This window comes from Sapajus apella, unplaced genomic scaffold (genome assembly GCF_009761245.1).
Source record: "Sapajus apella isolate SASKATOON/1434 unplaced genomic scaffold, GSC_monkey_1.0 scaffold246, whole genome shotgun sequence".
Classification (NCBI taxonomy): Eukaryota; Metazoa; Chordata; class Mammalia; order Primates; family Cebidae; genus Sapajus; species Sapajus apella.
This window is the reverse complement of record NW_022437186.1, coordinates 140,888-153,709: the sequence shown is the minus strand read 5'-3', so window position 1 is coordinate 153,709 and position 12,822 is coordinate 140,888. Positions and strand designations below refer to the sequence as shown.

Below are 12,822 nucleotides of genomic sequence, written 5' to 3'. Positions count from 1 at the left end.
CATTTACAAGATAAATTCTGAATATCCAATGTAAAGCCTTATAAATATAGTTAACGATACTCTACAGTAGCGGTCCCCAACCTTTTTGGCAGCAGGGACCAGTCTTATGGAAGATAATTTATCCATGGATGGAGGTCAAGTGGAGGATAGTTTGGGGATGAAACTGTTTTACCTCAATTCATCAGGCATTAGATAGATTCTCATAAAGAACACACAACCTGGATCTTTTACATGCACAGTTCACAATAGGCTTCGCACTCCTACGAGAACTGAATGCTGTCACTGATCTGACAGGAGGCAGAACTCAGGCAGTAACGCTTGCTGGCTCAATAATGGTCACCTCCTGCTGCGTGGCCGGATTCCAGACCAGTACTATACATCTCTGCTCTACAGTATACTTGAAATTTGTTAACAGTGTACATCTTAAGAGTTCTCACCACATGCAAAACAATTGGCATCTAACGTGAGATAACTGATAAGGTAATTAACTTTGTTGTGTTAGTCATTATACAATGTATATGCATATCAAATCAACAAGCTGTACCCTTTAAATAGATATCATTTATACTTGTGGAAAGAATCATATGTCAAGAAAAAAAAGAACTACAGGACGTATTCTCAGTAAGCTTCATACTTAATCAGATGAAATTATAAAATGATAGTTAAGATACAAGGCAAGAGTTTAGGGTTTGTTACATACTAAGCAATGTTCTAAGCTTCCCATAGACAAATGTTAGATAAGAATTCTACATAATGCCGGGCGCGGTGGCTCAAGCCTGTAATCCCAGCACTTTGGAAGGCCGAGGCGGGTGGATCACGAGGTCAAGAGATCGAGACCATCCTGGTCAGCACGGTGAAACCCCGTCTCTACTAAAAATACAAAAAATTAGCTGGGCATGGTGGCGCGTGCCTGTAATCCCAGCTACTCAGGAGGCTGAGGCAGGAGAATTGCCTGAACCCAGGAGGCGGAGGTTGCGGTGAGCCGAGATCGCGCCATTGCACTCCAGCCTGGGTAACAAGAGCGAAACTCTGTCCCAAAAAAAAAAAAAAAAAAAAGAATTCTACATAATGAGTAATACACATTAAACTATTTTACATTTGTGGAATTTGTGCCTATAGTTTAAATTTCTCATCTTAGTTCAGGCTAGGAAAAATGAAAAGTTGAAGTGAAACATAAAATTAGATTTTCTTATATTTAGGAAGATGCTTTGTGGTTTGATAAAATTACTGCATTTTAATTTCTGTAGGATCAGCCCAGAAACCACAATAGAATTAAAAATTAATATATCAAAAATATATGACATCTGTCCACAGAATTCCTGGAACTTCTGAAAAAAATCCGACTGTCCATCACTCCCCTCACACACTTCTGACATGAGGCAGAAACAGAACTTTAACAGTGGTTTCACGCAGAGATATAAACATGCACAGACCTTCCCAGAGCCCCCAAATCAATGGAAGAGCAGTCAGATCACACAGGCCCTAACAGGCCAAGGGGAGCACTTTGGCTGTCGCTGTAAATTTGATGGTGGATTGCGGAAGGGAAAGGAGAATCATTAGATAATTTCAGAGCATGAGACAGAAGATGTCCCTCTACGACAGCAAGAGAAATAAACTCAGCCTTCTCAAAAATCATTTCCACTGGAGAACTTCCCAATCCACACTTCAATGTCTGGCTCTTTCCTGACCTCTGGACCTCTCACCCATGTCAGCTACTCATTTACTGCCGCCTACCTGGCTGGATGGCTACTGTCTCCGCACTCTTCGCATTCCAGGGCTCTTTCCTTTGCTCCAAAAAGGTGATCAGGTCCGGCTTAGAGACAGCAAGACCTGTTTTATTGGAAAAACTCACATGATTCTGACAGTTCTTTTTACGTTTTTATACTTTTTTTGGCCCCACAGGACAGGATTAATTTCTAACAATTTCTAATTTCTTTTTTCTACTGTGATCAGTAGAAAAAAGAAGACATTATAGAAGACTCTAGAAAAGTGTTTCTCAAAATACTGTTTCCTACCAGCTTCTTTAGAATATTTAGGAAACATTTTAAATTTGGGGATCCTGAGTTCTCTTATAAATCTGAATCAAAATTTTAAAATATTGGATTTTAAAGTGTTGGCAACAATAGTTTACGTCAACCAATTTCTAGACTCTACTAAAACTTGCACATCACCTCAAATAAAAAGGTAAATGTCAAGATCAAACATTATGAAATTTTTTCTACATCAACAAAACCCCCATTTTTTTTTATCCTGCAAACAAGAATCTGAAACTAATTCATACAAAGCACAAGATCCCAAGAGACATTCTGAAAAGAAAAGAAATAAAACTCTTAGTTATTAGATATTCTGAAGGCAAGTTATCCTCACCCAGAGAGACTAGGTTTCTGTAGTTCTCTAACATCACATCCCAATACAAATTCTTCTGAGCTGGTTCCAGGTGTTCCCACTCCTCCACAGAGAATTCTATGGCCACATCCCTGAATGTCAACAGTCCCTGAAATAAAAATAAACAATACACTGACCATGTGGCCATAGCAGAGTTCTTCATTTGTCCCAAGATGAAAAGACAGTTATTGGTTCTGACTTATAATGAGTGACCTGAATTATTCAACAAGATAATTTTTAACACAGTAATATTTTCTAATGTAGTCTCAATCTCTGTGGAGAGTTACGTAAAATCCTCAAAACTAGTGATTATTTACACAGAATGTAAAATATAAAACTAAAGCATATGTAAAATATAAAACTATGTCTTTCCTGCTTTAGCTCTTTGCTGCTTCACTTTTTTGTAAAGTTAAGTTGTAACCTGATGGTAATTAGCTGGCTTCATTATTTTGTAGTACAACCAATATGTTCATTAGAATTTTTTGCATTTCATTTAAGTTAGTACTGTAAAGTATCTTGTTCCCCTCAAATGAATCAACACTGCTACCCTCTGTACAATTTTTTTTTTCTTTTTGCTTTGCAAAAACACTAGAAAGGCTGGCAATGTATGTTTTTATAACCTGTTTATAATCTGATATAGAAAAAATTTCATGTTTGATCTTGACACTTGCCTTTTTATTTGAGGTGATGTGTAAGTTTCATTCTAGTAATGAGTCTAGAAATTGGTCGACATAAACTATTGATGCCAACACTTTAAAATTCAAAAACAAGAATATACATTTTTGAGTGCTATATTTCCACCATCCAGAATCAGTTGAGTATAATTCTCAGGTGGAAAAGTCATGGTGACTTAGAGGCATACTTCCCAAGTTTTATTGTATACAACAATAAACTGGAGATCTTATTCAAATGCAGATTCTGATCTAGGTTTTGGCCTGAGTTTCTACATTTCTACGGTTTTTAATCTTTTATCTTGACACAGGGTCTTGTTCTGCCACCCAGGCTGGAGTGCAGTGATGGAATCTTGGTTCACTGCAGCTTCGACCTCCTGGGCTCAGGTGACCTTCTTGTCTTAGCCTCCTGAGTAGCTGAAGCTACAGGCATGAGCCACCACAGCTGTCTGAGTGTCTACATTTCTAACAAGTTCACCAGTAGTGTTAATGCTTCCGGCCCAGGAGCCACTTTTGAATAGCAGAGAGGCAGAACACTGAGCAAAGAATTCAGGCATGATGTGAAACTGAGAGTTTTGTGAAATTTACAAGTTACAACATAAAAGCTAGAATAGTAGTAATCCTTTTTGAACATATCCTGTATATCAGCTGTCATCCTAACAGTTGTTTACATATACAAAACCCAATAAATAATCTATGAGAAAAATTATAGGATTCTTCCTCTTATATAAAAATTTTTCCAAATGTTTGCTACATAGTAAAGCTTGTATTTTGCCTCAGTTTATCTGATTTAGAATTTATCTCAAAAGGACATACAGGCCAATATACAAAAACAACCTTAGCGGAATGTTTAGAGAAAATTTCATAACTGAGTAATGAAAACAAGAGGGCAGTCACACAATATTGATCAAATAATGCTTTCGTTTTTTGCGCACACACAGAGAAATGGTAACTATATACACATTAAAAGTAAATAGAATTAGAAAATATTTTAAATTGTATAAAAACTATAAAACTCTTTGTGGATGATGTCTTTTTTGTGTTTTTAAATAACTTTATAAAGACCAATACATACAATGATATAAACTAAAAGCTCTTGTTTCTGAGTCTGGTACTTTTTTTCAAGTTTTTCTTATGTTTATTCTATGTGCTATTATATATCTTAGAATTTCAAGACAATATATTTACTATGCTTATTTACTATATGTTAATAAACAATAAGACATATTTAGTATATGTTAATAGACGATAGATATATTTACTATGTTATATTTACTATACGTTAATTCTTGCTCTTTCTCTGAAAATACAGAGAAGCAATAAGGATATGCTTGTGACATGAGATGAAATAAAATGGAAACCTACAGAACTAAGAGCTGTTTCAGAACTTCCAGGCTCAAAAGCTGTTATCTCCTGTCAACAAATGCAAGAGCCTTCACTCTGCAAAGAAAGCTACAAGCAAAGGGAAACTAAAAAGAAATGGGAGTCTCTGGATTAAATGTGATGGTTTATACACATCACTCAGTAAATCCTCCCTCCTAGATACTCATTAAAGACAAAGAGAAGAAAAATGATTAACTTTATAGTGAAGGAATCTGGCAAAGAGCACCTGAACCAGGTGTATGAAGTTAGCATCGGCTGTAATAAGACAAATTGGTATTAGTGCTGATGTACAGATGGGCCCATAATTACTGCTGTGATATGAGTGGAAGGGAAAAGTAAATCATAATCTTAATATAATCATAAAAAGCAATCTGTGGGGGAAGATACAGGTGACCATAGTTCCTCAAACTGGCCAGGTGACCCTACTTAGAAGCCGGGGCTGAGAATCACTTCGCTAAGCATTGTCTCTCAAGGTTCAATATGCATACATATCATTTGGTATTCTGGGACCCCTCTAAGTAATGTGATTCTGCATGTTTGGAAAGTTTCCATGAACTGGCTTCTTTAACAAGTCCCCAGTCAATGCTGATATTGCTCCTCCTAGACCCATTATCAATAGCACTCAGCTAGAGGAAGCAGACACAGCACACAGGGTCCCTCACACACAGTACTTTTCCTCACAATACAAATACTTTTTGTTCACAGCGAGCACCACCAACCACTGTCCTGAAAGATCACATCCTTTGCCAGCCATTTAAAGCCTACAGAGGCTGGAGAAGACAGTAACGTCTAAGACAGCATTTGGAAAACAGTATGGATACATGCACTAATGCAGTGTTTACTGAGCTTGTACTATGTGCTCACAGCATTCACTGTGCTGAGAACATCACATGGTGTGAGTTAAACCATATAAATCCCTGGGATGCAGGTCCTGAGTATCCCATAATTCCCAGCAGGATTTAGATGATGGCCCAGCCTTTCTATTTCTCCTTCTGTTTCCCTATCACTATAAAAGCTTAACTATAGACATATGGGAGGGATACAGAAAGGAAGGAGTGAAATTTAGAAGAATTTCTGGCCAGGCACAGTGGCTCATGCCTGAAATCCCAGCACTTTGGGGGGCCAAGGCAGGTGGATCACTTGAGGTTAGGAGTTCAAGACCAGCCTGGTCAACATTGTGATGCCCTGTCTCTACTAAAAATACAAAAATTAGCTGGGCGTGATGGCATGCCTGTAATCCCAGCTTCTCGGGAGGCTGGGGCAGTATAATCACCTGAACCAGGGAGGCAGAGGATGCAGTAAGCCAAGATCGCAACACTGCACTCCAGCCTGGGACCACAGCAAGAGAAGAATTTCTCATTATTGTCTTTACATCTTTACATTGTCTTCATTACAACTTGTGGAGCAACTACTGGATCTGCAGAAATGGAAAAGAGGTTGCCGGGGGTAATGTTTCTAGAGGTACTGGTTTCAATAAGAAAAAAAATTAAATTTCCGAACAATTTTTAAAGTGAGTCCTTTGCTCTCATTTACTTGCTTTTGGATTTGGGGAAATTGTGAGCACTGCCTCTGCAGAAATGGCAGCAGCAGCCACCCAGAAATCTGATCTCATCTAGTCAGTTCTATGAGGGGAGGCTCCAGGATAGAGGCAGACCTGGACAAGGCTCAGAAGAGGGTGGATTTGGGCAGAGCAGATGAGGATGGATGTGGGCCCTAGGCTTCTCATCTCTACCCTGCTGGTTTATTTTCAGTTCTGTCTTTCCAAAGCCTGACCAACAAGAACTTGACTCCCATGGTTTGCCTTGTTTTAATTGTTTACATCCTATTTTGTAACATGCAATAACAAGCAATTTAACCAAAACGCATAGGGCTTTCTAAGAAAATTATATTAGCAGCTACACAATTAGCCTTAACAAGAAAAAAGGAATATAAATAATAATTATAATAACAACTATTTTGTCCATGGGCAGCCCTTCATGTGTTGACATCAAAACTCACAATGTTAACATACAGGCAGTGTCCCAAATGAAGCGCATGTTCCCTATACACCTCTGTTCTTGCTCCTGACATGATGGTGAATTCAACCATTATCTATCTGCTCTAGACTGAAAGTTCCTGGATAGTAGGGACTATGGCTGCTACATCTGTTTTTCTAACGGCCATATGAAATGGAAGCAATTGGTTTACCTATGAGTATGAGTCTTCAGACCTCCTCCTTGTTCTTTACCCACACATTAGAAAACTGGAGCAATGCTCATTTGGATACCAAATAAAGAGATTCCTTATATTAAAGGAGAAACAAAACCTAAATAGCACATTCCTCTTCCTCTGAGACTGAAGCAAGATTAGCCCATTGTCAGCCTGACCCCCGTCTGCACAGGATATAACCCAGTGTCTCAAGGATCCCTAGGTGCTGGTGAAGAGTCCCTGGTAACCCTGGGATGAAAACCCAATGGTGATTTAGGCAGGAAAGACTCAAGTTGTCCTTGTGGAACCAGAGTAGAAAACTGAGTTGTCATGGTAGGGCACCAGTTCCTGGATCCAGATATGTTATTACCTACACCTGATCAGCTAACTCTTGGGTACAAGACAGGACAAGATTACCCTACTCCAGTAAGACAGCACACGGGTGGGTGTAGCTTCACTCACGGATCTGGACAGTTATGGCCCTGCCCTCCCTCTGCTAAGGTGCTGCTTTACACTTACAGATTCTGCCAACAGACTGTGTATAAAAGGAACCCCTCACAGAACTGCTGTAGCTCACTGGGCAAGATCTTGAAAACTCTGAGGGCCTCACTCCAAAAGAAGGGCTTTATAAAGTCCATGTTGATCTCGCACAATGCAGAAAATGTCCCCTGGATTTTCTATACATCCTCAGTCCAAAGTCTGGCCCTGTCTTGTGGATCCCAGGTGGAGACCAGCCTTCACCTCCAGACTCCAGGTGGAATCAACCTGGCTCTGCAATTCTTGGGTGTTGCTGTGAAGAGAGGAAAACTAGAGGAAACACCTCCTCAGGAAGGCTGCTCTCACACATCCTGGAGAGCCCCAGGACCTGGGTTCAGAATTCGCAGCTGCAGATTTAGGTGCTGGAGGGACAAGGAAGTGGCACACTTGTGGGCATTTGGGCAAGGGGAGGAGGGGAATGTTGAGATTCTCAGGCCTACTCAATGCACGTGTGTGCCTGGTTGGTTTCCAGGCCTCATAGTCTCTGTATCAGTTTCAGGTCTGAAGATGCCATGGGCATGGAAAGACAGAAGTGGAACAGCTAAATGATACAGCGTGAACTTATTTTTGTAGAAATCTAGTCAAGCTGTTCTAGAAGGGACTGAAGATCCCAACTAAGCAGAGAGACCATTCTGCCTACACATTTTGGGGGCAATGGGCACTTTGCTGCACAATTGTATGTTCTGAATGAAAATCGAAAAGGGAAAGGACCCTTTGGAGTGAAGTCTTATGGGCACCTTACATGTTTATATTCTGTGGGATAATTCTGGGCAATGTTTGAAAAATGTTATTAAGAAGAAAATCATAAAATCATCTCCAACCCCAGAAAAACTATCCACAATGGTAGAAAAGAAAGAAAACTGTTTTATTACACAATTAGGCCAGAATGTAAAGGACATAATAGGCAACCTGCAAAGAGACTGGAAAAACGCCCACTGGTGAAAGTTACCATAATTAGTCCTCAAGTAGAAGACCTAACAGCACTATTTGTCAGATACATCTCACGCTAAATTTACCTGAGAATTGGGAGGCCATCTTTGTTTTGTAACTGCCTACATTCAATAGAAAAATAAACTTCATGTCTTTGTGACAGGTAGATTTGCAACTTGGAGCTAGGTGCCTGCTCTCCTAGAGAAACTGTGGGATACAGCTGTATCTTCTTTGCTATTTACATTTTATATCAATGATTCCCAGTTCCTAGAGAAACGCAGTCCTGAGTCAAAAAGACTGACGAATGGCCTATTTAGCTGTTAGAATGATTTAGACAGATTGTAAAACAAAATAATTTACATATGAAACTTTTCCAAAGTAAATGCTTTAAGAAAAAAAATATTTCTTTCCTTTCTTTTTTTAGAGACGGGATCTTGCCCTGTCGCCCAGGCTGGAGTGCACTGGCGCAATCTCGGCTCACTGCAACCTTTGCCTCACAGTTTCAAGCGATTCTCCTGCCTCAGCCTCCCAAGTAGCTGGGACTACAGGCACGTACCACCCCGCCCAGCTAATTTTTTGTATCTTTAGCAGAGACAGGGTTTCACCGTGTTGGCCAGGCTGGTCTCGAACTCCTAACCTTGTGATCCACCCGCCTCGGCCTCCCAAAGTGCTGGGATTACAGGCATGAGCCACCGCACCCGGCCGTCTTATTTTCAAGAAGGATTAAGTCTTGTATTCCTAATTTGTATTTGCTCTTACAACAGCCAGTTCTAAGGCCATGGTCTTGAGCTCATGGACATCTGAATTCCAATAGATGCTGGATTCAGGCACCTGAGGGGTGACCTTGGGAACACTGTACACATAAAAAAAAGGGGGCCTGTGGGGAAGTAAAAGGCAGAAAAGAAGAAGATGCTATTGGGGAACCATGAGCAGGGGGCAGTGCCAAGTTGGTGGAAGGACCGGTTTGTGCTAGATACTGGCCCAGGTGGGGCTATGCTGACATATTCCTGGGTCCATGCAGGCAGGTAAGATTATGATTAGGTGGTCCACAAGCCTAGGTTGATGAAGAAAGCAGGCCGCTGCTACAGACTCAGTGTCTGGGACGACGAGTCAGGAGCCCTCAGGCATTTGTATGAGTTTATGGCAAGAAACTGGAAGCAAAGGTGCTGTGGGTGCAATTCCTGAGGGTCAAGCCTTCTCCTGGGAGGGGCGGGGACATGTCAATGCCTAGTGGATATGTTCAGGAGTGGGCAGGAATCATATGGTGGCAGCTGGGTAAGGGAGGGGGTCTCTTCCCAGCACTCCTTTCCTCTCAATCTTTAGTCCCCTGTCACCGTAGCACTCCTGGAATCAACGGACGATGCACAGTGGGGCAGCCTGTGTGCAGATCAGAGCCTCCCTTCCCCCAGACACTTGGAGTCTCTCTCCAGCCCAGGCCCCTGTGAGGTCTGTCTTCTGACACCAAATGTGTAGAGTTTGCTGAACATCAACCAATCCTCCAACAATTAAGGTGTTCAGCAAACAACTTAATTCTGACACCACCCAGAGTCAGCACAGACCCTACAAGTTCTGGGCTCAGTCCCACAACACTGCCCCCACTTCAGATGCCAGTTACAATTCCTGGAGGCCCAACTATACTTCCAAGCTACTGCCTATAAATCAAGGGCACCCATAACCCTATCCTTAAGTTCAATCATTTCAAAGATCTACTCTCAGAACTCAGCAAATCACTTTACTTATGTTTATCAGGTTATCATAAGGATACAGTTCAGAACAGCCAAATGGGATAAATACATATAGGGCCAAGAAAAGTAGTAGGAAAAGATAGGAATAGTAACCTGGTAAATAGCTGTGATTAAAGAAATCCCCTATCTTTTGTGTTCTCCAAGAGCAGCTTACTGCAAACACCCACCCTATTATGACTTCAATGATGCTCCCTGATTTAGCCATCACAAAGTCACAGACTCTCCACACTCCCTCTTTCTGACTCAGCTGAACAGTTGTGTCTTCAGTATTCAGAATGAACTACTTAACCAACCTTTTTTCTCCAGGTTGCTGGACTTTGACATACCCACAGTCTGGTCAACATCCAACCCCTCCTTATGCCCCCACTAAGAACAGGCTGACCTCAGCGTGAAACATTATTCTCTGATCTAGAATCTGATTTTGGCACCTAATCCTGCCCTTCCCCTCCCACCTTCTTTCTGAGCTTCTTTGTTCCTCCCTGTGAAAGAAAGCCATTGTCTGCCCAACCTTTGAGATCCACAAAGACCTTACAGTGGGTGCTTTCCCCCTGTAGCAATACTCCTTTAGAATTAAGGAACGTCTTACCTAAACCTGAATTTGTCTCGACAAAATCAAATAAAATGTGGGGAAGGAACTGGAAATTTAATATTTTACTGCAGGCCTCAGGCTGGGGGAACACACTGGTGGATTTGAGATTCTGCGTGCCATACATTAGGAAAACACGGGAAAACCAGTTGTTGGGGGCAGTGTTAAAATGATTAACGGGTAGGCGATTATACCATATGGAAGTGGTTTTAGTGCCCACAGTTTTTAGGGAGAAAAACCAAACCAAATAGCCTCAGGACAATGACAATTTCTATCCTCAGAAAGAGCCTCCCAATCCCGCTTCCATCCCAACCCCACCTGCCTCTTACTGTGCCTTTTCAGCTTTCCAGGGCTCTGTAGCTTCTCGGTATAACGGGCTCCTTCCATGGTTGACGTGAGCAGGCTGGGACACCTGCAGGTGAAGCTCCCCATGAAGAACTAACTGGGTCTTCAGTGACCTCTTTTTGCAGGCTCAAGACTGGGTTAGTTTGCACTCACTGAGCTCAGCCTTCTGCTTCCCAGTCAGGGTTATTCACTTAGTATTAAATGAGAAAATGCCCAGCGTTTGAAGAAAGCAAAACTACTCAAACAGTGTTTATAGAAGTGAAGGAAACTGAAACACCTTTACAAGTTATACCTCAACAGAAAATGCAAAAGCATCCATCCCTTTTAGACAATAAATATGCCACTTATTTCCAGGATGACAGATCATTTAGTAAATAATTAATCATATATAAACACTTCTAGCAGGTGCCAAGTTCTGTCTCATAAAATTTAGCATTAAAGCCATACATCCAAGGCTAGGCATGGTGGCTCACGCCTGTTATCCCAGCACTTTGGAGGCCAAGGCAGGAGGATTGCTTGAGCCCAAGAGTTTGAGACCAGCCTGGGGGGGCAACACAGTGAGACTCACATCTCTACAAAAAGAAAAAAAAAACAACAGCCAGCCACGGTGGAGCACCCCTGTAAGTCCCAGCTACTCAGAAGGCTGAGGTGGGAGGATCACTTGAGCCCAGGAGGTTGAGTGAGCTATGATCACACCACAGCATTTCAATCTGGATGACAGAAAGAGATCCTGTCTCCGAAAACAAAAAATAAAAAATAAACTCAACATCCAAACAAGAAGATAAAAAACAAAGATATCCACTGTCACAACTTCACCCTACAAAAAAGAGAAACCTATGTTTTGATGAATCTATAGAATTCACCAATTAATCTACCACATTGTTGTGAAAATGTATTCACTTTCTACAGTCAATAATGAAAGATTTTTCTCCATTTCTCCATTTCCTTTCCCAGACAGCATTTCCAAAGGTGAGCCCTGAGATTCTTTGAAATTACTCCCAAAATATGAACACCCTGAGAAACTTACTAAACTCACTCTGCTGAAGAAAAGGAGAATAAGAATTTTTAACAATGAAGTATATGACTTGATATTTTAATTTTCTGAAATCCGCCTTTCACGGCCTTGGAAATGTTTATCTTTCAAGCTCTACTGATGAAATGTACACTAATTAAAAAACTGAAATTGAAATAAATGAACAAATCTTTCTAAGGCAGCAAACTCAGGGAATGGCAATGCTAATTGGAACACAGACATAGCTAGCTCAAGTGTCAAGTCAGGTCACGGTATCATTTGGGACATTATCCTATCCCAATACTGCTCATTAAAATGCTCAGGGACCATCCTCCCAGGAAATCCTGCACTGTGCCCCCATGAACACGGCAGCTGAGTTTGCACCACCTCACTGAGGTGGGGTTTTTGTTTTTTTGGTCCTTTGGAAGTTTTTCTCCCTTCACAAATCTGAATGAATCCAGAGGGCAGGAATCATTTGTGACTGTTTCCTCTAAACACCGGCGATTGGCTGACCAGCTATGTGTCTCCAAGGGATGAAAACTAGGTTTGAATAAAATCTTTATGTCCCAGGGGGTTAGCTTTTTAGGTTAAGCGTGTCCCAGGAGATTTCTCTCAGCCCCAGGGCATCCAGCTACTCCCCTGGGGGGCTACACTTCCATACCTTGGGCGGTCCTCTAAGAGATGACACGGGGCTGACAGTCACTAAACACTCCAAGACACATGACCACTGTGGGCATCTTGAGTCATCCCAGACAGTTCTGAATCTCAGGAACTGGAAAAGACTGGACGGAGGGTGGCTACACAGGGCCCTGTAAAGTTTCCAAAGCAAAACCTGAAGTCAAAAGACATTCTTTCTGATCTCTCTGTGCCTAGGGAAGATGAAAGAAAAAGAGGCACAAAGACTTTTCTGCAGTGCAGTGTCAGGGATTTATTCTCTGCTTTCCTCTCACATGAAATGTATACCAAAAAAACCCAAATCTTAAAAAAGTGTCATCCACTGCTCTGTGAAATAATGATTAACGAGTAAAATACTCTCTCTGA

The 12,822-nt window shown here is 41.4% G+C and overlaps 1 protein-coding gene across 10 annotated transcripts in view; it reads right to left on the bottom strand.

The window, feature by feature from the left end:
- Positions 1-12,822, bottom strand: part of ZNF267 (zinc finger protein 267) — a 174,337-nt gene that overhangs the window by 23,203 nt on the left and 138,312 nt on the right. For 5 of the 10 annotated variants that reach the window (XM_032271713.1, XM_032271717.1, XM_032271714.1 and 2 more), the window contains 2 exons: positions 2,368-2,494; positions 1,735-1,830 (listed from right to left, as the gene is read on the bottom strand). The exons of 2 other annotated variants lie outside the window; for them this stretch is intronic. In XM_032271713.1, the coding sequence (XP_032127604.1) occupies positions 1,735-1,830; positions 2,368-2,494 (223 nt within the window). Of the gene's footprint in view, positions 1-1,734; positions 1,831-2,367; positions 2,495-12,442; positions 12,591-12,822 lie in introns of all 10 variants that reach the window. 3 more of the 10 variants (XM_032271719.1, XM_032271721.1, XM_032271718.1) reach the window with 2 other exon arrangements.